A 27,084-nucleotide genomic window follows, 5' to 3' on the forward strand; every position below is an offset into this window, starting at 1 on the left:
GTGCTTTGTTTTACTCCTATCTGAATTTACCATTCTTGTTTACACTGAAGTAGTTGCACATTAATAGGTTACTTAAAAAGCATTCAGAAATTGTGACTTCCCACTCTTGCCTACTTTCACAACAGCTGGAAAGCACAGGGATGCAGTGTACCCACAGCCCACACTGTCAAGCTGCTGTTGCCAAGTGCAATGAGAGGAAGGAAGGAGTCCTCTGGAGTGCAGATGTTGCACAGCTGCAATGGTCGCAAACCTATGCCATCACTGGACTGTGCTTGTTACTGAAAGCTACTGGACAACAGCAGAGCTCACCTTTATCCCTCACTTGCAACTTATAGAAAATGGCCTTCCTTCTGAATGTGCCTTAAATGCTAAAAGTATTGTGACCATCCCTGTCAGGCATTCAATGGGCTAAGTATCAATCTTGCTCTGACTCCTAGTGTGGACCTTACACATGTTCCTATTGTGAGTCACCTACACTGGGGGAGGGGGGCAGCAGCGTAGCTGGCCACTCAGACACCCAGGGTGATGTGTGTGCCCTTCACCTGGGGGCGGGGCAAGCAGGAGCAGGGCACACTGCATCTCACTGCCACCTCCCTCTCAGCTGTAGGGCAGCTGAGGGAGAGGCAGCAAGTCGAAGCAAGACCACACTGCCGTTTTGGGCATCATGGACCTTGCACACAGTTCCCCCGGCACCTCAATCTCAGTCGCCTTACAGCTGAGGGGGAGGTGGTGGGCAGATGCAACCCCCATGCTGCCGTTTCAGGCAGTGCGGAGCCTGCGGGCACCCAAGCCAATGCATTACTTCCAGAAGAGATGCATGGCTCAGGCGCACTGAAGGCCCTGCATAAAGTGTCGCCTCCCACAGTGTGGCGCCCAGTGCCCCCCACCCCCTAGCTACACCGCTGAGGTGAGGGAAATATGGCCTAGGTCAACAGGTGCCAAATACAGATGGGAGCAGGACCCTAGGTTACCAATCCAAAGCACTGCAATGGAAGGTGAGAGGTGGGGGGCACCAAACTGTGGCATCGCACAGGGTGCTGCTGAAATTTTAAAGCTCAAAGTCCACCACTGTTCACAAGCACTGAAAAACAGTTTTTAAACTATTCTTGAACTTCTGAAGAGTAGGTAACAAAAATGAGAATTTTCACAACTCCAACATTCACAGTGACATTCTATAGAGTTAGTGAACAAAAGATGAGTAAAACTTGCCACCTGATCAACTTCTGCGTCAGAAGGATAGCCATTGTGTCCATCCTGAATCTCCTGAATAGCATGATGCAGCAGTGGGCAAGCAGAAGTAAGAGAAAAAACATGCACATAACAGGTGAAAGGAGAGAATTTTAAAAACAAAGACAGTAGATACTTCAAAAGAAATGTATTTGGTAAGCTTTTTCATTCCTTGCAAAAATCAAATAGGTCAAGCAGAGACTTTAGCACCTATTAGATCCAGTCATGGTTTGTTTTTTTAAATATTGGGATGATCTGGAATATGAACATTCCTGTTCCTCCAAACGTAAGTCCAGGTACCAAAGAACACAAAGTATGTACTGTCTTTTCTTTTCTTTTCTTTTCTTTGAAACAAGCAATCTTTAAAATAGCAAAGACAAAATGCAGAGTATAAAGTAGGCCACATGCTTGACATAAAAGAAGGAATTGATTATAGACCAATGAGAGAATCCATGCAGTTATTTAAAGATAAAACAATTAAATATTTGTATCCTCAATAGAGATATTAAGACAGTTGAAGTAATGCTAAGAACTTAATGGCCCCATCTGCAGATCTGCCCATTACCACAAACCCTGATACTATGTTGTTATTGCTGCTGGATATGCCAGCAAGACACTTTAGAATCAGGTTTAACCATTTCTGATCATTTGTTTCTTAAGATTTTGTTGCATGAAATATTTTTCCACACACCAGCTGGATCAGCAAGAACATAATTCGTCAAAATATATAAAGGTCCATTTCTTTGCATTTCTTCCTTCTCCAGACAAAACTTTAAGGAGGTGCTTTCTGAAGTATTTGCATTTCAGAGACTTCACTGGAGACCATGATATTTTTACAACATTTGCTTTGTATAGAGACAGCTGGTTAACAGCTTCCTTTATGAGATTGCTTTTAAGCCCAGGTGAGTTCCAGGTCACAACTGTTGAATGGGAGGAATTATTATTTGAACAGGCAACATCTTGTGTTCAAACCTCAAAAGCTGAATTTAATGCAGCTCTATAAATTAGGCCCCAAAAGTTACCAGCCTACAATTTTTTTACTTGCCTGCTTTTTAGTCATAAAAAAGACAGATATGGACAGAGCACTCCATCTCTCCTTTGCCAGCCCTACTCACAAGTAAAAATCAGGCTAGTAGTAAAAAGGCTGTAAACTGGAATGCAGCAGGCTGGTGTAGGAGGCATTCTGCTTGGTTTCTATGCTGACTGAGCAGGAAGAGACTTTGTGTTCTGTATGTTCAACACAGAAACACAGCAGACTGGGGGGGACGGACGGAGTCAAGCTTGCATGCTTGATTTTTATGCTGGCTTCATCCCCTTGTGTTTCCAGCAGAAGAGTGCAGCAGCCTGGTAATAAATCACTGCCCCTTCACCACAGGCCAATACTGTTTCTGATTGTGACATATCCAGCAAAAAATAAAAAATAAAAATACAGTGGGCTAGCAGAGGAGAGATGGGTCAGTCTGCCCTTCCTCTGTCAGCATGATTGGTTTCTGTACTGGCTATGGAGTAGCAGCCAGAATGCAAGCAGAACAAGCTGGCAAAGGAGGAACAGAATGATCTCCACCACCAGCAGCAGCCCACCTACATGGAATCCCGTAAGCTTTCCACAGTCAGCTGGCTTGCTGCCAAACATAATGTGCAAACATGGCCTGAGCCCAGCAAGGCGGCACCTTGCTGGGCCAAGTTTTGAAGCAACTGCGTAAGTTCTACAATACTCTTTTTTAATAATTCCTATTAAACCACAAAATAATGTTCAGTTGACCTAAAATATGCTAGTAGCTAAACTTTCAGATAACTAAGATTTGCAACATTTTTATAATTTCCATTTATAAAAAGAAGAATGATACTTTGAAGCAAATTTCCCCCACATCAGGAATATTGCTGAAGAATACAGATGCACTTGCATCGTACTGCAGGAAGAATTATTATTATTTAGTTTTGAACAAGAAGATGCAGATGCAAAGATCAGGAAGAGAAGGCTAAAGCAATGCAATCTGGAAAAGAACTACCAAAAAGCTTAGCAAGAAAAAAATTACACATAATTTTAACTGTAACCATTTTTACCTTGTCCTTAGATTTATGTGTATCACTATTCAATAGATAATAGTTTGATGAAATTATACGTAAGCATTCTGGGAGTCTAGAGAGCAGGATAAAAAATGCAGTATTTTAAGCCTTTTTTGTAAAAGGCAGGTAGTAACCCACTGTTCCTCTTTTTGAGGAGCAGCCTAAATCAAGATTTACCTTCCACTTCCTCTCATTCTATGACTGGATAGTGGCTGGAGGGAAACTAAAGTTATGCCCCAGATGCTTCATTGGCCTCTAACATTCTATTGTCCTTTGAAAGCATCACCAACATCCAAAGAATGTGCCTCTTCCAAACAAAACAATACAGAAGAGGGATGCCAGGACCAGCAAGAAAATGAGACTAGGATTTCAATGGAAGCAGACCTATGCTATGCTAGCCTTCCAAATAAGTCCTCAAAGGTTGCTAGATCAGGAATATTAGCTCTTTATGGCACACTAGTGTATAGAAATGGGTGGGGAAGCCAACTGCATCAGTTTTAAACAGCCATCCTGCCAGTTCCCCTGGAAATTATTTTCACTCACCACTGGAGACTGGGTAATTGGCTGTTCTATGTGCTATCTCAGGAGCAAAGCAAAGGACTGGGAGGAATATTTTCACCTGGGGCTGGGAGGGATGTACTAGATTCTAGAACAGGCAAAGGCAATATCCAGCCTGAAGGCAGAATTAGGCCTACCAAGAGTCCTAATCTGGCCCAAGAGGTGTAAAGCAGGCTGCAAAGGAACAATCGGGAGTGTTAGAATATGCTCCTGATTGTTCCCCTGCAAGCAGAGCATTTTTAATTTGGTGCTCAATGCAACCCCTGCAGAGATTGGCTCCATCTGGGAACTCCCAATCTAGAGCTCCCAAGGAGTCAATCCCTTCTGCAAATGGGGTTTGCATACTTCCTTGGATGACATAGCTCAATTCAAGCCATACCAACAAACGGATATTTTTGTTTTGCACCCGGGCTTGACCTCAAGAAATGGGAGCATGCTAGATGTGTGTTCCTAACTTTTTCCTTTGAAGCTAAATCACCTGATGTCATGGTGACATTAAGTGATGGGGGAGCTCAGGATCCAACTGTTCCTCAGCCCTGATTTGAAACTTCATTTGCTGATTTGAAACTGAAGGCAACAAAAAAAAAAAAATACATGTTTTTTTAAATATCCAGAATGAACACTGGATTACACATTTTAGCAATTATAGGACAAAGATGTATGTCATTGCAGCAGTGCCTAACTTGGATCACAGATTTAGAATTTTCCACTAAGAGTCTTGCCAATATGGGAATGTGTGCATAAACACAAGCATTGATTGAAATCTTATTTAAGTAGGATAGACTAAAATGTATTGTTTGTTCTTTGGTTCCTTCAAATATCTGTAGCACACAGAAAACATTAACACTGGTAATACAGTACTCTGCACTCCAAAACATGTAAGCATCAGTTGAGGGGGCCTATTTGTCAGAATTAATGTAATAAAACTTAAATTAGTACCATGCATTTCTAACATAACTTAAATGTACTGCACTCTCACACACTGGCTTTTACTGCTCATGACAACACTGTAATGTACATAAAACATTTCTATGGCAAACAAGCTGTTGCACTGCATAGCAAGATGGCCCAACTGGTTTAAACCAACCATTTATGAAGTAAAGAAGAACACTTAGCACACTGGATTCTCAACACAGCACAAAAACACAAAACAGGTAAAAGGCTGACTTGCCATTAGCCACATTTATTCTTACCCTTACAGTAGGCCTCCTGTATACCTGTTAGTTAAAATACAGATATTATCCAACAAGTCACGTATTCAAATCCTACATTTGGGAAATACCACCTACAGGCCCATATTACTAGAAGCATACCAATGACCATGCTATTCTTTACATGCTCACTTGTGACACAGTTAAATAGAAATGAATCATGAGGCCCTATGTATCCATGATGATAGGGTAAGCAAAACAAATCAATACACTTCCAAGGTTGGTGCAGTATGGTAGGCTGAATAAACAAACCCAAAGGGTGGAATATTCTGGCAGCAGATCTTGTAATACTGCTTAAGGAAGTATCAAGATCGCACAATTGTTTGTCTGATGTTTAAAAAGATTTTAATTTGTGACAGGAGAAAAAAGGTATTGGTGATATGCAATACTAGTCTATTCACAGCAGATGAATTTAAAGTTAATGGATATGACTAACTTAGATACATTAATTTCAGTGGGTCTACTCCAAGTAGGCCTTAAATGAATGCAACCTACACACTTTAACAAGAGCATGTGTTTCCACTGCTTCTACATGCATTAAAAAAATATGGAGCTGAAATAGGCTTCACCTATAATTCGATCAAGGGCAGTTAACCTTTATTTGGCCCAAGGGTGACATTGAATGTAGAAAACCTTTTGGAGATCACAAACCCTGATGGATGTGGCCACCTTAAACACACACACACGCCATAACCCCACACATCAGAGCTACACCCTTCTTCAAAGTGCTTTGAAAAACAGAGTGGTCTTTGAGGTGGGGGGCGGGAGAGAGTGTGCAATGTGGTTTCCATCCCCATGTGCAAGTTTCCTCTGCAGTGCCCAGTGCTGCAATTGGAAAGAGGCAGGGTTACAGAGAGAAAATTCAGGTCAGCAAAGGACCTGTGACCACCATCACTGCTAGGTAATCAAAGTGCTCTGGAATAAGGAAGGAGTGCTCGAATCTGTTAGCGACATTAGCAGGAAGAGGAGAGGTACTTCATTCAGTCCTCCTGCTGCTGTTACTCTGCAAAAAAATTGTTTGGGGGCTGGCAGGCCAGAGGAAAATACTGGGTGGGCCAATTCAACCTGTTACAGGGGCGGGGACGACAGTTCACCATCCCTAAATTAAATAATATTGTGCAAGCTTTGTGTACCTATGCTTAACTGACCACAGATTGTATCTCAGCTTGATACAATTTAAATTTACTCCTGAAAATTTCTTAGAAGTGAATATATATCATACCATAAATAATGTGTCCTTTATTTTTGTGCACTTTAGCCTTTTTAAATAATCAGAAACAAATGTCTCCTTCTAGCCACCTTATAGGTAGGCCTCGAGCACCCAAGCTGGCAGTGCATAGACCCTACCAAAAGTTAGAGCAAGAAAGATGAAAAGGAAGGAGACAGTCATGCTCTGTGTGGGCCCAAGATATTCTTTAAGACCCATGGCGGAAGGAATCAAATGATAAAAATCACAGGGACAACATGGCTGTCCAAACAAAGAAGAAAAAATGTGGGTCAGAACACCATCAACTTAGCCAACAAATAATCACAAAACAGATGACCTAATAATAATAACTAGAGGCATGCTTTTGCTAATGGGGCCTCTTGCTGCTTCTGCACCGCCGCCGGCACACAATTTCCATCCTCATCCTGGGGCAAAGTTCACAACTTGAGGTAACTCTTCCAGGTTAGTGGAGTATGTAACCTGAAGCGTTTGTAACCTGAGGCGTTTGTAACTCGAGGTACCACTGTATAGTCAACACACATTGGGTTTAATGGCAGGTGGGATTGCTAAGGTCTTTTTTCCTAGATGTCTGCCATCTTTCCACTCCCTTTTTTTAATAAAAAAAAATGGTAAGTGCATAAAGCTGAATGTGCAAAAGTTAAAGGCACATAAGCTGTGAGATACTTGTACTTATTCCAGATACACCTGGCATTAGCAATTTGCCCCAGTACAAGAGCACTGACTGTTAAGTGGCTCAGTCATCTATACCTGATGGTGCTGACTTTAAAAGATTTCTCTCTTTTCAAACGTGTGTGATATTTGCCAAAAACAGAGATATGTTAAAATAAATACTCTGTTCTTGAGGACTGCACCAGAATTCCCCAGTACATTGAATCCAAGCTCTAAAAACTCAGATTCCACAGGTAACATACAATAGCTGTAATGCCAAAATTGCCACATTCATTTATCCAAGGCAGCAGCCGTGGTCCAGAGAAAGCATTACATTTTGCTGCCACATGTTACAGAAGTTCCAAGTACAAAATTCTGACTGCTTCTATAGAGAAAAACACACAAGAGGAGAATTTTAAAAATAGAATCTGATCAAGTATGCTTCAACAGATTCATCTCTAGGTATAGGAACAATCTATTTCCTATTCACGGGAGTTTAAAGAGTTTCCTACTTCTAGAGAGAATCTACTGCCTTCTGAATCCACAAAACACTGGTAAATGACTTAATTTGCTTTAAATGAAACAAGACAAATATTCATTTGGCTGCTTTACTTGAAGAATGCATGGCAATTTGCTTGCTTTTTAAAATCAAAAAGCAAAGGCGAAAGATGAAATAAAAGTATTTTATCACAATCAATCACACTGAAGACCCAAACTAAGTGGCAATTTTAGATTTCAAATGGCACTAACACAAAAAAGTAACAGTTTATCAGATCTAACTGCTTCACATATAAAATCTTACCCTTACCCTTTCATGTTATCATCTTAACCCTTTTCTCAGATGACAGAAAGATACATTTTTTGTTTTTGCTCTCCATTCCCTTGCATATCTTATTTGGGATAAGGACTGATGTGGCACCATATACATAAATTAAAAGAATGAATAAATAAGACTTACCCGGTACTCTCTGGATACACTGTCTGAGGGCACAGAACCTGAAATCTGACTAGAAATTGTAGCAGCAATGAGTTGCTTGCACCATTCAACGTGTGATCCTGTGGGGCTACAAGAACAGAATATATAACAAGTTACTTAGCAGAAGATTCTTACTTTATAAATAACTACTGAACATTCAGATTCTGCATTAATCGTTTAATTCAGATGATCCTTCAAACCATGGTTTTACAGATTAGAAATGAACAGCACATTTGCATGACCACTCTCTGCCTCCTCATGTGCAGATTCCCTTCTCCATTTCCATGTTTCATTGACAGTAACATCCAAAAGGGAAAGACTATAGTTAGCACTAGCTGCAAAAGAAAGATTTTGAAAATGCACTTCAAACCATGTTTTCAAAATAGTAGTCTGGAAGTTAGCCTCAAACATATTTTGCCCAACAGACATTACAGCAAGCCAATGCTTGAAGTGAGTAGGAAACCATCCCACTTATAAAGCAGATCTAAAACATTTTCTCGTCTTTTCAAGTGATGTAATTAAATGTGGCCTTATTTATATTAAATCATCCTGCTTTTTCTTCTTGCTCTTCCATTTTGAGCACTCCTTATAACCCAGAAATAGGGAAACTAGTTCCCGGAGCTTGCCGGGCTGGGGGCAGGAGAAGCCCGAGCTTCCCCCGACCCCGGCCCCCAGAACGGGTCCGGGAGCGATGGCGAGGTTGCGCTCAACCTCACCATCGCTCCCGGAGCTTGCTGCTATCCGAAGCCCGGGGAGCGCGGGGCTGTAGCCTGTAGCCTGCTGAGCGCCCCGGGCTTAAGGCAGCTATCCGCACCCCGGGCTTAGGGCAGCTATCCGCAAGCCTGCGGCGCCCGGTGGGAGTTCCCGCCGGGCGCCGCAGGCTTGCGGATAGCTGCCCTAAGACCGGGGTTTGCAGTGCTGTGCTCCCCGGACTTCGGGCTGCAAGCATCTATCCGCAAGCCTTCGGAGCCCGCGGGAGTTCCTGCTGGGCTCTGCAGGCTTGCGGATAGCTTCCTGAAGCCTGCATTCGCCCCATAGGACGCACACACATTTCCCCTTCATTTTTGGAGGGGAAAAAGTGCGTCCTATAGGGCGAAAAATACGGTATTTTAAAACATTAGTTAATTTTTCTATTGAGCAGACAAAAACAGTTAACAAAAACAAACTGTGCAAAGAATAATACTAGGAAAGTCTTCTGACTTGAAAGAATAACTGGACAACAAGAGGAGAAAACTGATATCTGTTTAAGCATGAACATTTGTAACTAGAAGCATACAGATTATAGACCAAGTAGGTTTTTAGGGTTAGCAAATCCCAGGATTTTAACTGGATGACCCATTAAGTCTTAGCAAGAGGTTCTTTCTTCAAGAATGCCTAAACACTCAGGAAAAACGTGAAAGCAATTTCCTGAAACAGCCTGAAGTGGTTTGGCATCAAAAACTGAGAAGACTGCCAGATTCTGGGAAGTGATGTGGGAATTTGAGATATGCTACAACCAGTTTCAGCTAGTGAAATATTGAAAGGAATGGAGAAAATGTATTTTCAGTGACTTATTTTCTATTGAAAACAAACTTTCCTCAACCTAATGAAAATCCACAATAAAGGGCAGGTTATATAAATAAGTCAATGTTGTTGAGAGTTGTACTAGAACTGGGGAAATCAAATTTCAAATTCATGAGGCTGATGTGGGATGGATTTTTTCCTGAACTTTATTTCTCTTTTTTAAAAAATATGTCTCATTGGTTCATTAGTAACAATGAATGCAAATTTATTAAGCAAGCTGAGCAAAATGTCAAGGTTGTATTTGTTTCTCAGGTGATTGTCCCTAGTAAGTATGTGACACATTGTGACAGGTTAAATACTTCTGGGATATGGACAATTTTTAAAAAACTTGGGATACTTTCTGTTAGCTCAATTAAAAAATACAACTAAATTACACATATAAAGTTAGATCAGTCTGGATTAGAAAAATTTTCTGATGCAGTTTGAAAATATTCTGATACAAGTTACTCAATGGAAATTTTTCAAATTATAAATTTTATGGAGAACTCACACACCACTCCCCACTTCCTTTCTGCTCCCTCATCCCCTAGTGCCTATGCCTTAGGTGTGTGGGACCTCATGCCTGCATGCCAAAAGTGGCCCTCCAGGCCTCTCTGTTTGGTCCTAAGAACACTTCCCAAGGCACATCTCCTCTTCTCAGTCTACTCCACCTCTATTTAGCCCTTCCTGTGTTGCTTCTCAATGTCTATTTTAGAGTAAGTCCCTTGGACTTAAACCATTAAAAAAAAAAAAAACACAAACACCATGTACGTCAATATTGTTATATAAATAAATAACACTATTTGGAGGGGAGTTGTGAGGAAAGGGGAGATGGAGGGACAGCAGTTTGCCTAAGGCTGCCTAATAATAAGTCCATGGCAGAGGCAGCATTTAAACTGGGGACTTCAGGGTTGGCAGCTCAGTTCCTTGTAACTATATTGCACTAGTTTATAGGATACATCATTTAATATCATCATACCCAATAGTGATTAATACATGTACTGAGCATTGTATAATTTTACTATTATTTTTAATAGTAAACTTCCAAATGACTTCTAGGCAGTTTATAAAGCATAAGAACCAACTACACAATACTGTTAAGATAAAGAATAATTAAAAGTACACAGTAATTAAAATAAACAATCAAACAATCCCATTAAAACAGCAGATCAATTATAACAGCAATTAAAACAGGAGGATCAGTTCAAGAAATCACAGAAACAGCCTTTTAATTCATATTGCTACATATGAATCCTCTGGTATGTCAGCAGGGAGTGCATGCCACAACATTGGTGCCTGCACAATTCCCAGTGGCGTAGCGTGGGGGGTGCAGGGGGGGCCAGCCACACCGGGCGCAACATCTGGGGGTTAGGGTTAGGGGGCGCAAATCCACGGGTTAGGGGGCGCAAATTACTTGCCTTGCTGTCAACCCACGCTACGCCACTGACAATTCCCACCAAAGTGATGACCACCTTTTGAAATTAATAGGTTATTTAGTAGTATGCAGTAGCCAAGCATCTCTCTGTGTGTGTCTCTCTCACACAGAGACTCATCTGGAAGTTGGGATGGCACCGGATCCCTTGAAACCACTATCAGCTGCTCAGGAGAGCTCTTCTAAAGCCCTTCTGGGCCTGATTATAGAAGCATAAAACTGTAAAGTTGGAAGGGACCCCAAGGGTCATCTAGTCCAATCCCTTGCAATGCAGGAACTAAAGCATCCATGACAGATGGCTTTCCAACCTCTGCTAAAAAACCTCTAATGAAGGAGGGTCTACCATTAGCTCACTTCTCTCATTCAATCTCATAAAATGCTGGAGGGTGCATTTATCACTAGCCTCCACAAAGCAGGATGTGTCAAGTTTGGCTATTTTCATGTGTATATCCACAACCACACATACACACACACACACACACACACACACACACACACACACAAATTCTATGTGGGCTTTGGCAAAACATTTGATGAGACTCTGTAGTGCTTCCTTGGAGTGTGCTGCCATGGCTGTTATCTGCAAACATAAGGACCCACCACACTTTTTTCTTGGCCCGGATGTGTGCCAGGTTGAACAGACCCCTGCCACTCCTGGAATGGATGTGCACACTGTCTTCAGCTGAAGGCATATGAGCAACAGGGAGAAGAATGTGCCAAAGAGAATTGGGGCGAGAACACAGCCCTGTTTCACATTGCTCTTTATAGAGAAGGCGTCAGAAGCTGTCACACTGGACATTGATGCACGTTTTCATTGAAGGACACAATAATCTTGTGGAGGTAGGCATCTAGTCACATTGTGTATCCACAGCAGTGACCAGAGGAGGAATGACCACTGGCAAAAGCACAGAGAAAAGAAATGCCATAGTGCACCTGTAGCAGCAAAACTTCATCTGCCCCAGCTGCAACAAAACATATCTCTCCTGTATTGGACTCTACTGGCAGAGCAGGCACTGTAACTCTCCAACCATTCGACTTCACCCTCAAAGGCACACTCTTCCACTACCTTCCAAAACAGACGGATGCCAACAACTATACCTATACATATATACAGACACACAGAGACATAGGTGCATACATGCATATAGTATACATATATAGTATACACACACAAATACTCACTCTCTCTATATTATATATATTATACTTATTATTATTTATTTCTATACCACCCTCCATCTAAGGATCACAGGGCAGATTACAATACAGTGGTACCTCTGGATGAGAACAGGATCCGTTCAGGAGCCCCGTTTGCATCCTGAAGGCGAACGCAACCCGCGACTGCGCGTGTCGCGATTCGCCGCTTCTGTGCATGCATGTGACGTCATTTTGAGTGTCTGCGCATGCGAGAGTGGCGAAACCTGGAAGTAATGCGCTCCGTTACTTCCGGGTCACTGCAGAGCGTAACCTGTTAACGCTCAACCTGAAGCACATTTACCAGAGGTATGACTGTATAAAAATGTAAAAATACATGTATAGTATACAGAGATCTTCTTTTTCTTCTTCTCTGGCAATTGCTTGTAGCTGAGTAAGATTCTCTTCCATGAACATGGTTTTAAGGAGAAGTCTGTAAGTGACTGTGGAGGCCAGTTCTGCATCCACACGTCCTTTCAAAGCAGGGACATAAGTTTCCGGATGGGAGTTGATCATGGTGAGGGTTTGCCAAACGTGCCTTCCTCTTGGCACCTTTCGTCCTGAGTTCAAGCGTCTTCAAAGCCCATGGGCACCTTTGGAAAAGGCTGCTCTCCCATTGGAGCGCTTGCAGGCCAGTGTTTCCCAACTGCCAGTTGCATTTTTTTTGAGAGAGTCTTTAAACCTCTGTTGTTGACCACAGGCTTTACGCTTTCCATTCTTAAGTTGGTAATAGAGTAGTTGCTTTGGAAGCCGATAATCAGGCATCCGAACAACATGCATGCAGACACACATAGGCATACACACGTACATATATACATACACACGTACTTATATGCGCACATATCCATATAAATGCACACGTATATAAACACGCAGACATATACACAGATACCTATGCATGCGTGCACCCACGTACCCACCCCAAACCCCCAGCCCTTCTCTCTCGTCAACCGATGCTCTTATAACGAAAGGGACACCAGGAATAGGGAGCGGCTTCCCCCTCCCTCCGACAACACACAAGCCAATCCCCCGGAGCGTGATGAGAAGGCAGCCGGCGAGCACAAAGCGGCGGCGCTGCCACCCCGCCGCCTCCTCTCGGGGCCCGACCCCCCCTCCCCGCCCTCACCTGTCCAGGGTCTCCACACTCGGCTGGCGAGACCCGGCGGCGCTCGACGACGAGGCCGCCCCAGTCGCTGCCGCCGCCGCCGCCGCCGCTCCGGGCCCGGCCACCGACGCCAGGCGCGTGGGTCTCCTGAGCGGGCCGGCGGGTCCTCCTCCGCTCTCGGCCGCCGCCGCAGCCGCCGCCGCCGCCGCCCTGCCGTCCATGTTGCCGGTGGCCGTGGAGTGCGGCCGCGGGCGAGCGGGCAGCGGGGGCTTCCTGCTCTCCGTCCTCGCTTCCCGGCCTGGCTCGTGAGGAGAAGCAAGGAGGCGTCGAGGCGGCGGCGGCGGCAGCGGCAGCGGCAGCCGGGAAGCCAACTGTCACCTGGCGGAGGCGGCCGCCGAGGCAGCGCGCGGCGAGCTCCCTACCCACAGGCCTCCGCGGCAGGAGCACGAGAGGCGGTTGCTGAGGCGGCCGAGGCTGCGATCCTTCTCTAAGCTGGGGGGGGGGGGTAGAAAAGGGCGGGTCGGGCGGAGCCAGCCGACGGAGCGTTTGCATGAGGGGGGGAACAATGTGCCGCGGCTGCCGTCGAGATTTCAGCCCCGTTCACGCGGCGCTTGTGTGTCTCCGCGCCGGCTGCGCCCAGTGCCTACTCGGAGTAGACCCGTTGGAATCCATTCCCTCCCCCCCCCCCTTCTTCGACGTGTCTGCCTGCTGCTTCTCGGGTGTTTTTCCTCTGGCCATGAGCATGATTGGAACGGCAGATCATTATTCTCGCTTTTCTATCCAATTGAGATGGGTTCCCGCCACCCTCGCTTTTAATTCGTCCCACCTTAGCCCCCGCTTTCTTCCCTTATGCCTTTTAAATCGGCTCTCGAAATCTCCACCCTGTTTGTGGTGAAAGGGAAATTTGAGCAAGAGGGTGGTTTCCTTAAATTTCTCTCAAGGCAGCGGTTCTAAAACTTTTTAAAAAAATAAATAAATTCCCATCTCTGGGGCACACTTTCAGAATGAAAATTTGCCACGCCGGATTTTTTATTTATTGGTAAGAAAAGCATTGGGAAACGAAGACACAACCCAGCAGTACTTGCTTTATAACACAGGACACGACTGCTTTGCAATATGATTGGTTGACATTGGAGAAAGTATAAATCAATGCTGCTACATAAGAACATGAACGATTCCCAAAATATATCAATAAACGAGCCTCATATGTGTATCTATGTATGTGCAGTGTTTTTTTCTAAAAAAATGTTTAGGGGCACATCCTACTCATCTTGAAATACTGCCCCTCAATGAGGCCAAACTTAGAACCACAAAATATTTAGGGGTATGCGTACCGCTGCGCCCCCCCCCCGAAAAAAAGCACTGTGTATAGAAACTCAATGAGAGGTGTGAACTTGCTTTTTGCCAGGTAATTTCAGGGTTGCAGGTTATTCCTGCATAGGGCAGCTGCATATTCCTGCATTGCAGGGGGCTGGTCTAGACTACTGGAGGGTTCTCAGGGTCCCTTTCCAACTCGCCAATTCTATGATTAGAATATGTAGAGTGTGCCTCAGATTTTGGCAAGCAGAGGGAGTTCTCCAATAAGGGTCTTACCAGGTGGTTGGTTTAGCATCACTGCACTAAACTGAAAGTATAAAGGGGATAAGAAAGGTGCAGATTAGGAGGGGGAGGGAGATTACCATTTCATAAGATTTCCTGAATTTGCTAACCAGTTATAGTGGAAATCACAAAGGACCATCAGAATCCCCAGGTAGTTTGTTGATGTTCTCTGCCTGAGATGCTGAAGCTAATACAGAAGATCCATCTGTCAAGGCTCTTGGGAGCTACCAATCCTTGATTTAAAATAAGAGCACTCCTCACCACAATACTATTAGTGAAAACAACAGGTAATGTACCTCTCACCAGCACTGTACCCCTTAGATTTTGTAACATCCTCCCTCCTTTACATGTGGCAGAGCAGAAAGGAAACGCATATGCTAAAAATAAACAGCACTCACAGCTGCTAGTCACATGCGCTTAACTGTTTGATGAAGGTGGCTTGCATCTTCAAAATGAATTCAGGCACTTAAAAATCGAATGTCTAATATACTAGCCCATTTCATAGTCCACCGTCAATTCAGCAAGCCACTAACCAAATTAAGAATGCCCAATATAGCTGTAACTTTTAAACTTACAAAGCTTGGTGATCATTAATGTTATAGCAAGAAACATGGTTTTGACCTATAAAGCCTTGTGGCTCAGAACCCCAATACCTCAAGGACTACATCTCCCCATATGAACCAATCTGGACCATGCGTTAGCCATCCAAGGTCCTTCTCCATGGGCCCTCTCCAAGGGAGATGTGGAGGGTGGCAACCCGAGAGTATACTCTTAGTGGGTGGTTCCCTAGAAACGGATAGATGGGAGACTGCCTGCTCCTTTCCGTGAGACAACTCCTTCTGGGGAGGCAACTAGCAGTAAATCTGATCCTGACCCCACCTTCAGAGATATGTCAGAGCCAGCATGAGCAACCTTGCAGACACAGCCCAAGTGAAGGAGCGCCCAGTCCCAGAACTCCAGCTTCTTGTCGCGCAAACACTCTGCCCCACACTCCAAAAGAAAGGTACAGAAGGGTGTACTGCTTGTTACAGGGGTAGGCAACCTAAGGCCCGGGGGCCGAATGCGGCCCAATCGCCTTCTCAATCCGGCCCGCGGACAGTCTGGGAATCAGTGTGTTTTTACATGAGTAGAATGTGTCCTTTTATTTAAAATGCATCTCTGGGTTGTTTGTGGGGCTGACCCCTGGCTTGTTAGATCAATGTATTAAGGTTGCACTTAGCCATGTATATTACCTCTGGTGTACATTCTGAACCTTGTAACCTGTAGTGTACTGATCTGATTAAGCGTTAAAGCCTTTGGAAGAATGGAAGTTTGGAGTTCCAGTTCTTCGTAAGGTGGGCAGGGCCAAGGCACCTGGGAAGAGCAGTCTATAAACTGGGGCTGCTACAGAGAAGGCCTCTTCTTTATCACCACCCTTCAGACCTTCCTTGGAGCTGGTTCAATAAATTCTGTTCCGTACAGTGTGGGCCCCTAGGAATGGTGTATAGGATTGGGCTGTTTGCTACCCAGAAAAGAGGCATAAAGAAATGTTCAGCTTTTTATTTCATATGACTTAAGCAGGTATTAAAAAAATCAAGTTATACTTTCCCAAATATTAAATTCTCTAAAATTCAGGACACAGCATCACCTGTGGTGGTAGAAACATCAATCAATGGTATGCAGATAAGGAGAAGGCAAATGTATTTAAATCTGTTTTACAATACTCCCCGCTTTGCCACAACCCCCCACCCCCAGCTGAGCGTGTAGTGTTTTACTTAGTAAAAACAAGCAAGATAGCAATTAATCCACACTAGACAGTATGAAACATACATGATGTTTTAAGGGTTCCCGTGAAAAATGAGATGCTTAAAAACTGCAGACAAACAAAAGGCAATTATATCAGTCTGCATAGTTTTTCAGAGTTTTATGCTCAGTCATTTAGAATAGGCTGATGGGATACATGAGTTTCCTTGTAATTCAAGTTATGCAGTTCATCTCAGATTTGTTACCCTTACAGAAAACAACAAGCCATGTACATGTGCAATGAGACAAAGACAAAAGAATCAAAGGTGTGTGAAATTTAGAGGACAGGTATCAAGTGGAAGGAAATAAATCATGCATCAGCTAGTGGAATTTATTACTAGTACTTCAGTCTATCCCTGAAGAAGTAGTGCAAATTTATCAGTATACTATTAACCGTATTAATGTGCTCTGCTTTTCTTTTAATGAAAATATACTATTTCTAAAATATCCCAATGTCCTCTAAAACTAATAAATTTATAGTATTTTATGTCTTCAGTCTTTGAAACCGAAAATATTTACACTTTACAAAGAAAAGAATACTCCAAACATTTCAAATTAATTTACAAATTATTCCTAGGATATCCTTGCCACCTTACATTTTGTAGATCAAAAATTACACATATAATAATTTACAAATGGTAGACAAACACCCTCAAAGTGTCAAATATGTTGAAAATAAGTGACGTTAGCTGCAGTTCTTCACAAATCCTATTCTTCAAGATATTCTGAACTGACCAAATATCACTTAATAAACTGTTTATCCTAAATAAAACGTGGATTAAAATATCAAGTTGCAAGGTCTGTGCTGACTTCACAAGTGCTTGTAATGTTTTTAAATGATTCCTGAAAGGAATTATAAAATTTAACAAAAAAACTGACATGAAGGCAGACAGCAAACCGAGTGATCTGCAACATTTAAGTATTTTCAGTGCACTTCCTATTTTCTGCATATTGTTTAATATATTTGAGAAAAATACTAATTTATTATGGGAACAAGTTATACAAGCTCACACATTATGTTCCATCTCATAAGGCTGCTGCTCTGAATAGGCACAAATTTAAGTCATGATAGCTTACCACTATCACTGAAATAAGTTTTCAGTGTAAGAAACCATATAAAACTAGTCCACACAGTAATTGATCCTCAAGAGCATGTGCCCTTAACAACTTTGCTTCTTACACCACAGGCTTCTTACATGTGCATATGATTCAGCAAATTTCTCATTGGCATCAATGGCACTTTGCTCAATATATGAACTTAAACATGCATTTTAAGTCTGAGCAGGAGAGCCTATAGACAAAAATGTATTCATACTGTCTTTAAAAAAAGATGATGGCTATTATTGAAAGCGTTAGCTATATCTATTTGGATTGCAGTAGGAGGGGAAAAAACACATTTAAAGATATTATAACTGCTAGTTGGATGACATTTTTCCCAGGCAAAAGTTTGTGAAAGGCACATAAATCTATTTTTAAAAGCCCACTTGTGTTCAAATCCTCTCCTATAGGGACAAAGATTTTAGGAAAAAACTCTACATAAGGCATCAATGTTTTCCTCTTGTCCAATATATCAGAATAAGCACCACTTATAACAATGTTCAAAGAAAATAATCCAACCAGTCTCCTTCAAAAGTGAGTTTGCACGTGCGACATCATCTGTGAAGAAGATGAGGAGGAATTGGGAAATCTGGGGTTGTTCGCAATTTGCAGTTCTTCTAGTCGTCTCACGTAGTCATCGCGCAATGCCAGTAGCTCCATGTAACGCTGTTCCACTGGATTTGGCTGCTAGACACAGTTGAAAGATTTTAAAATATGTTATTTGGACTTCACTGAAGATACAGAATAATCCAAGATTTGATAGCTAAATCAGATTCAAGACCTCCATCTTCAAGTCCATATGTGTAGAGATGACTGGCTGCATTCAGATATTATGCTTTAGCAAGATTTAGCAGGTTCATGCATTTCCCTCCCAAATGGGCTCAAGGAAGAATTAAAAAACTTCTGCTTTTTGTTAAGAGTAGCTTGCTGCGCCACCCACTCAGAGCTATGGTTAACATCAACTATTTATCTTGTTTTTCTCCAGTAAAGGTTCCAACATCAGTTTTAAAAAAAGACAGTACGTGCCCCGAGGCTTACAATCTAAAAAGACAAGACACAAAGGGAAAATAGATGGGGCGGCGGGGAGAGGATTTAAGTAAACTGAGGAACAAGTTATTCTAATGTTGCAATGACTGGCTCGGGTGGACAAGTTCAAGAAAAGTTGCCAAACACTGTCCATCTCTCAGCTGTGCCAGCAGAGTATTCCCACTTCCTTCCTCCGCTGCAGCCTGTTGTAATTGTTGCTGCCAGGCAACAGGGGATGGGAAGATGCCGCCTCATTTGTTCTCTTCCCTCCTCTTATAACAGCCTGTAGTTAGTTCTCTATGGTTCCGAAAGCAAGACTTGTTTTAAATCAACTATAATGAATTAACCACAGTTTGTTAGTATGGATGAGATGACAAACTGTAGTTGACTAGGAGCAGAAGCAAAAGTTTCCAGGCTTCCTAGTCCTAGCCCTGCAGGAGGAGAGGGGAAGGTGATCTGCATAAGCCTTGGAGCAGGTTAGATCGATCGTAGTTGAAAATGACACCAGAATTCCACCTTTCAATGAGGTCTTTCTTCAGGGTGACATTCTCTCTCTCTCTCTCTCTCTCTCTCTCTCTCTCTCTCACACACACTCTCTCTCTCTCTCTCTCTCTCTCTCACACACACACACACACACTCTTAATACAAATAATGGCAATACATGAAATTTCTCCAAGCACTTTGCTTTCCAAGGCCCTTTCAATAACAAATCTCTTAAAGCAGAGCCTAAGTCCAGCATTGATCTGCCTCCCCAAACCCTTTATCTGCTTGCTATTAAGCCAAGGAAGAGCACAAACGAGACCTGCACACCTTCACCGCTAACGCCATTTGCAGAGGTTGGGCAGTCATTCCAGTGAACTGGGCTGCACCACCTGCCCTAAAATATTTAAATGTCCCTATTCCGAGTGCTATGGTTATGTATGTGGCTAAAAAGAAACAACTTTACATATCTCTCTCCCAGTAAACTAATTTACAGGTGTGTTTTTATGTTCTAGAATGCATTTCTTTTCTATCCATGCAAAGACCTTTAAAGCAGGCACCCTGGATTTATAGCGTCTGCAACTCTGAATGGCATACAGAGCATTGCCTGGCTTTCTTCCAGACCCCAGCATGCTGTAAACACAACTGGAGACACAGTACAGAAAAACGCTGCCTTGAGGCTGCTGCTGCTTTCCAGTGGATTGCTGATAAAGACTGCTTGTTAAACACAGAAGCTCTCTTCTCTCTTTGCTCCCAGCTGTTGTACCAAATATTGAGGCTAAGAAGTATCAAGTGTATCCCATCTTTTTCTCCTCAGTAGATCGACTTTTACACAGTAGTTAACCAGGAAGAGAAATATGGAATGCTTGAAGAGCAGCCAGAAGGGGTTCAATACTGAGGCAGAAAAGGGGATTACTCACCTTGCATTATAGCTTTCTAATTCCCCAACCCCAAGCACATTCCCATGGCACCTACTTCCAAGTAAATGTTCTTATGGCTGGCTTCCAGTATTACTCCAAAACAGGGAAGCAGAGAATATAAGTCCTGCTAAATCAGACCAAGGCCAATCTATGTTCTCATAGTAGCCAACCCACAAACTATGAGGAGCCCAAAAAGCAAGATATGAATGCAACAGCACACTTCTACTTGCGATCGCCAGCAACAGAGTTTCAGAGGCACGCTGCCTCAGATACTGGATTTAATATAGCCCTCATGGCTAATAGCTACTAAGAGTCACATTCTCCCTGAATTTGTGACAGGGTGACAGCCTTCACTGCATCTTGTGGGAGGGAATTCCACAGTCTAACTGTATATTCTGTGGAGAACTACTTTATCTTGTCTGTCCCTCAGTCTCCCATCATTCAGCTTCCTTGGATGATTCCCAGCTTCTAGTAAGCATAGCCTTCCTCACTTTTGCAACACCATGCACCTTTTTATACTCATCATATCCCTCCTTATTCATGTTCCCCCCCCAAACAGCTACAAATGTTGTAGCCTATAACAACACCTTTCCTTTCTTTTTTTTCCAAATCATTTTTATTAAATCTCCCTAAATCTCCCAGAACATTATACATTATTGAACCTTTAAAGTTTCTTTTTGACATCCCACCCCCATTTCCTCATGTGTTTGGTTTCTACTCCATTTCATTACCTGTTTTACAACATACAATTTTACTATCTAAACACCAGTATTGTTAATTCTTTCATTAATCTGCTGCTTGTATTTCAAATCCCGCCAGTGACTTCCTGTACGGGTGATACTTTAATATGTAATCATTTTCTGCAACTTTTCCAGCTCTACAAGGGTCCTTTTCAAGGTGCAACAGCCATAAGTGTATGCAGATGTGTCATTACCAAGGAGGCAGGCTTAGTCGTTGCTTAAGAACTAAACCTGCTTCCAGGTCTGGGTCCTGACTGGAAGGATACTGGAATCAGCAAGGGAAACCCACATGAACTGAAAGTGTTACTGTGCAATGCCAGGTCAATGATTCATAAGACCACTGCCATCCATGACCTGGTTGTGGATGGAGGACTTGACCTGGCATGTGTGACAGAGACTTGGTTGGATGAAGCAGATGGGCCTGTACTTGCCGCTGCTTGTCCACCAGGTTTCTCTTACGCACAGCAACCCAGGTCTTGTGGGCGGCGGCGGGGGGGGGGGTTGCAGTGATTTTTAGGAAGTCATTAGTTTGCACCAGGCGTCCTATTGGGAAGACCCAGTTTTCTGAGTGCATGTTCTGGAAGTTGGGCAATAGGGGCAGTACAGGATTCCTTTTGGTGTACTGACCTCCCTGCTGCACCAAGGATTCCCTGCCCGAGCTGCTTCAGGTCGTGGCGGATGTGCTCCTGGAGACACCTAGTTTACATGGAGCCCGGACAGCCCCATGGTTTTCCCCGGAGCTGAGGGCGATGAAACAATCGTTGAGACGGCTAGAGCGCCGGTGGTGGAAAACTCATTCTGAATTGGACCGGACACAGGTTAGAGCTCAACACTGAGCCTACCAACAGCGAAGAGTACCTTCTTTACCGCCTCTATTGCATTTGCACAAAACAGCAGCAGGAGACTCTTTCGGGTGGTTCACAATCCATCAGAACCTCCTTCATCACTGGGGCCTGGTAGGGACCCTAAGATCTCCTGAAATGCTTTTGCAAAGTTTTTTGCAGATAAAGTTGCTCAGATTCGGAAGGAGGTAGATTCCACCGTGGGAACAGGGCCGGGGCAGGAGAGTGCTGGAGTCCTGTCTAGTCATGTTATATGGGATCAATTCCAATCTATTACCAATTCTGTTACAGAAAAGGGGGGATATGAGTGTTCAGACCCCTGGGCTCTCACTTGTAGGCTGCCTCAGAGATCCCATACTTTTTAATATCTATATGAAGCCGCTGGGAGAGATCATCGTGGGGTTTGGGCTGGGTGTCCATCAGTACGCAGATAACACCCAGCTCTACCTCTCTTTTAAATTAGAACCAGTGAAGGCGGTGCAGGTCCTGTGTGAGTGCCTGGAGGTGGTTGGAGGCTGGATGGCAGCTAACAGATTGAGGTTGAATCCTGGCAAGACAGAAGTATTGTTTTTGGGGGACAGGGGGTGTGGGGGACTCCCTGGTCCTAAATGGGGTAACTGTGCCCCTGAAGGACCACATGTGCAGCCTGGGAGTCATTTTGGACTCACAGCTGTCCATGGAGGCGCAGGTCAATTCTGTGTCCAGGACAGCTGTCTACCAGCTCCATCTGGTAGCCAGGCTGAGACCCTACCTGCCCGTGGACTGTCTTGCCAGGGTGGTGCATGCTCTAGTTATCTCCTGCTTGGACTACTGCAACGTGCTCTACATGGAGCTACCTTTGAATGTGACCCAGAAACTACAACTAATCCAGAATGCGGCAGCTAAACTGGTGACTGGGAGTGGCTGCTGGGACCATATAACACCGGTCCTGAGAAACTTGCATTGGCTCCCAGTACGTTTCTGATCACAATTTAAAGTGTTGGTGCTGACCTTTAAAGCCCTAAAAGGCCTCGGTCCTGTATACCTGAAGGAGCGTCTCCACCCCCGTCATTCAGCCCAGACACTGAGATCCAAGGGCCTTCTAGTGGTTCCCTCACTGTGAGAAGTGAGGTTACAGGGAACCAGGCAGAGGGCCTTCTCGGTAATGGTGCCTGCCCTGTGGAACGCCCTTCCTTCAGATGTCAAGGAAATAAGCCACTATCCTACTTTTAAAAGACATCTGCAGGCAGCCCTGTCTAGGGAAGTTTTTAATGTTTAATGCTGTATTGTGTTTTTAATATTCAATTGGGAGCTGCCCAGAGTGGCTGGGGAAACCCAGCCAGATGGGTGGGATATAAATAATAAATCATCATCATCATCATCATCATCATCATCATCATCATCATAGCTACAGATGCGACATCCAAAGAGGGAGATTTTGATCCCTAGCATTGCCACTGAAAAGGATCTCAGCCAGCTGAACTAGGAGCCTGGGAACATTGCAGTCTTTCCCAACCTGGTACCCTCCAGATGTACTAACCACAGCTCACATCAGCCCCAGCCAGCATGGTCTATAGTAAGGGACGATGGAGGCTGCAGTAAAAAAATACATATGGCGGGCACCAGATTGAAGAGAAGCAGGATACAGAACGGTTAGCAAGACAGACTGGTGGCTTGATGTGGCATGAGGTAGCTCCCTATTTTCATGCAACTTTGAAGGGGAGTGAGAGAAAACAGGTTACAAATCTATAAAGTGCTACGAATACTTCAGCAGCTGTCCAATACTTTAAAATAATCATAATCATAATAAACTTACTTGATGCCTGATTCTCGGGTTCCACCTAATATAATAATTGACCCAAAGTTCCAAGTGCCTCATGCTTGCTACTGGATAAAGAACACGATTTAATTCTTTAGCATAAAAGGGATTGATATACTTTGATTTTGCACTGTTGATCAGGGACCACAGAGATAACGTTTTTTCGCTCAGTTTCTGCAAAGAAAACGAAAGTGTCAGCATTAATTTAAACCACAGTGTAGAAGAATGTGATGCAGCGTTTACATTTCACACAGCTGTTATCTCATAGAATCACACAGGCAATAGATATACAGCATCTTTGCTAAAAAGCATCTTCAAAAGTAGCCCTTCAAAGTGGCAACCTCTTCATTTTCTAACTGCATGTAAACGATGAATATGTTTTAATGCTAGTATTCTTCTGTCACCAACTTCATTTTAGCCATTCATTGCTGCAATCAAATGTACCTATGCAAAGAGCTTAATTTCAAATAAAGTTATTAAAGGCATGCAGCTTTCATCTTAACATGATCGCTATTGTTAACTCTGAGTTCAGATTGATTTTTATGGACCTAGAGATGTTGTAAGATATGACTGGAATAACAGACCCCAAGTAACATGAAATGGTGCATATAACATGAATACAAAGATACACAAAGTCTTACATCCTTTCCAAACTCAGTCCAAAATCACCTGAGCACTAACTTACCTCTTTCTCTCTTACAGAGTCACAGTTATACAAGAAAGTACCAAAACGGCAGGAGTACAAATGATCCAGAATTGTAATCAAAAATTGGTCATTGAATTCAAAAGCTGTAGGGAACTAGACACAAGAGGAAGAGAAATCAAGAGCAAGTTATCTTTTATCTTTTTGAATAACAGAGGTTTCTGTTTCATATGGAAACAGTAACAAGTCAAATTTATTTTCCATTTATCCCCCTTTTCAACATATTTTTCATGCACCACTTTGAAATTAATTTACAAAAATTATAACCCACCTTACTCTGCAATGCAGATATAACACACTTTACAATAGCTTGTATAATACTGAAGGCGGGATTTAACTAATGGGTCCCAACAACAGTAGGCCTACACAAGCTGTTTGTTCTACAGGGCTTCTCTCCCCCCACCCCACATTGGCTCAAGAGGGTATGGAGAACCCCAAAACAGCACACAGAGCAAGGAGTGACAGGGGGTGGGGTTGTTCATCTGGCAAGCCAAAAAATGCTTGCTCTGAGAGAACAACCGCCTTAGTGTGTCACTGAATTCCTCCCTACAAAAATGCTGTTTTAAAGAGAAGCACAAAACACAAGACTCCAGGCAACCTAAGACCAGGGATGTAAAAGCCAAAACTAGCTCCCTGAAAGCAAATTGTTGGCCAGTGAAAGTAGTATAATATTGGCAGAATATGTTCCATCCTGCTAACTCCGGAACAAACTATGATTGCTGCATCTTGACTAACTGAAGTTTCTGGGGGGTCTTCAAAGGAAGCCCCACATAAAGTGCACTACAAAAGAGCTGAATGGAGTATGAAAGACTATTGCCAGGTTTGACACTCCCCAAGAAAGCAGATAGTTGGAAAACCAGATGCGGCTGATAAAATATACCCTTAGCCATTCCTACATCTGAACATGCATAAGCAGAGATGGATTCAAGAGCATCCCGTTGCAAAACATGCTGAACAGCTACTTCAAAGTCATCAGAACCCCTAATCAATGAAATTTTACCTTCCACAAATTCAGTTTGTTCACCTTCATTGATCCCACATGCCCCCCCCAAATGAGTCAGAACTTCCATTGCATCTCCAAAATTAGTCAGAGGAAACAAGAGAGCTGGGTTCATTGTCATACTGGTGATGCCACAGACAAAGTCTCTGGATGACCTCACACAGGTCATCTTAGAGAACAACTTCCAGTCAATTTACTAGGTATAACCAGACAGGATTGCATTCATTACATTAGCCTTAGGCAACACAACTTACTTGTTTACAGATCTGCCACACACAGTCAATGAACTGGAGGAAAATAGGTGACCTATCAGCATCAGCATGATTTTTGTCTCCATGACCAATTCTCTGAAATGAGAATCACACAAACCTCACTTGAGTCAGTTCACTCTGTCTTGGGAATCTCCATTAATAGGGTGGGTTCTTTCCAGAGAGATAGAAAGATGGCAGGTGGCAAATATAAGATTGACTCAATGTTGACTATTCTTCAGTGAATTTAAATGAGAATTACCATATTTTTCGTCCCATAGGACGCTCCGTCCCATAGGACGCACCTAATTTTTTTTTTTTTGGGGGGGGGGAAATAAAGGGGGGAAAGTTCCTTTATTTCCCCCCCCCCAAACCAGGTCAGGGAACAGCGGGATGGCGGCGCTGCACCTCCCCGCTGTCCCCCGAGCTTGTGGGGCTGGCCGATGTCTGCCCGGTGCGCGGGGCGCTCTGCTTCAGGGCACCGCACGCGCCGGGTGGCAGGCTGCGGGCTCCCCAGGCTTGCTGATAGCTTCCTGAAGCTTCCAAGCTTCAGCGAAAGCCTGTATTCGCCCCATAGGACGCACACAGGTTTCCCCTTCATTTTTGGAGGGGAAAAAGTGCGTCCTATAGGGCAAAAAATACGGTAATGGTCCAGGATGAAGTTCACTCTTTATAAAACCTCAATGAGATTTTATAGCTGCACTGCTTTGTGTGTTGAGCCAAAGATGGCACCCTTTCTTTGGCACTCCTGCATCCAACCACCCCCACGAGCCCTCCTTTGGTCCTGTGGCTCAGAACACTTTGGCTGGCTTGTGTCCCTGAATTACCACAGCTAAAAGACCAATGGGCTTTTAAGTTATAGTGATTTCAAGAGTGAGTTAAAGCACAAGCTCAAATTTGGCTGGATTATGTCCCCAATTCGGAGCTTTTTCTCTCAGTTTAGCACCCCAAGTATTTTTATACAGAAAACTGTGAACCTATTCTGTTTAAGAATATGCATTTCACAAGCATTACCCATTTCCACATTATGAATAATAAGGGGAGCATTAATATGAACCACAATAAGTCTATCATCTACAATTCTTGCAGGACCACCCCCATGTTACAACCCCCCAATCATTTTTCACTTTCCAAATGTTGAACAACACACTGCTAAAGTGACAGCTCATTTATTCAAAGGTGGCCCCATTTGCCAAATAACTTGAAACTAGATGGCACAAACAAAGGCTTTTAAAATGGACTTGGAGCCGTTTTCAAAGGACACATTAATTTATTGTTGAAGCAGCAGTTAGCTGCCAAATTTTCAGTTATGCTCCTATACAACAATGTGGTTTTGCTTAGGGCAAAGATTTAGAAGCCATGTCTCTTTGGTCTGGGAAAATCTGCTCACATACACAGGTATGACAGCCCAAGTTTGCTGTAAAGGCCTAGTGGTAAATGAACACAGGTAAATTAAGTTTGTGCACATGACTGCTTGACACAAAACACTATTCTTTAGATCAGTGTTAAACCAACAATACTAGTGAAACTGTTTTACTCTTGCAAATATGGTTTTAATCTCATTACTAATTTATAATGGATTTTATTGTTTTTGTACTTTAAAGCGTCACGCAAGAGTCTTAAAATTTAAGAAGAGGTGATGAACTAATGTCTTTCTGGG

General features: G+C 43.3%; 2 protein-coding genes across 7 annotated transcripts in view; both read right to left on the reverse strand.

Annotated features, from left to right (window-relative positions):
* The window catches only part of MTMR1 (myotubularin related protein 1), a 63,579-nt gene extending 49,569 nt beyond the window's left edge, over positions 1-14,010 (reverse strand). The window contains exons 1-4 of one of the 5 annotated variants that reach the window (XM_079962783.1): positions 13,210-13,362; positions 7,898-8,003; positions 5,046-5,069; positions 1,213-1,263 (exon numbers count right to left, since the gene is read on the reverse strand). Coding sequence is in view for 1 of the 5 variants with exons in the window: in XM_079962787.1 (XP_079818913.1) it covers positions 1,213-1,263; positions 5,046-5,069; positions 7,898-8,003; positions 13,210-13,409 (381 nt within the window). In the remaining 4 variants the exon portion in view is untranslated. Of the gene's footprint in view, positions 1-1,212; positions 1,264-5,045; positions 5,070-7,897; positions 8,004-13,209 lie in introns of all 5 variants that reach the window. The other 4 variants (XM_079962787.1, XM_079962784.1, XM_079962785.1 and 1 more) reach the window with 4 other exon arrangements.
* Positions 14,011-16,311: 2,301 nt separating this feature from the next.
* MTM1 (myotubularin 1) overlaps positions 16,312-27,084 on the reverse strand; it is a 41,529-nt gene continuing 30,756 nt past the window's right edge. The window contains exons 12-15 of one of the 2 annotated variants that reach the window (XM_079962811.1): positions 25,431-25,523; positions 24,159-24,272; positions 23,471-23,647; positions 16,312-18,354 (exon numbers count right to left, since the gene is read on the reverse strand). In XM_079962811.1, coding sequence (XP_079818937.1) covers positions 18,196-18,354; positions 23,471-23,647; positions 24,159-24,272; positions 25,431-25,523 — 543 coding nt within the window. In that variant the 3' untranslated portion in view covers positions 16,312-18,195. The remainder of the gene's footprint in view (positions 18,355-23,470; positions 23,648-24,158; positions 24,273-25,430; positions 25,524-27,084) is intronic. The other variant, XM_079962810.1, reaches the window with a different exon arrangement.

Source organism: Podarcis cretensis, assembly GCF_951804945.1.
Source record: "Podarcis cretensis genome assembly, chromosome: Z".
NCBI classification, from domain to species: Eukaryota; Metazoa; Chordata; class Lepidosauria; order Squamata; family Lacertidae; genus Podarcis; species Podarcis cretensis.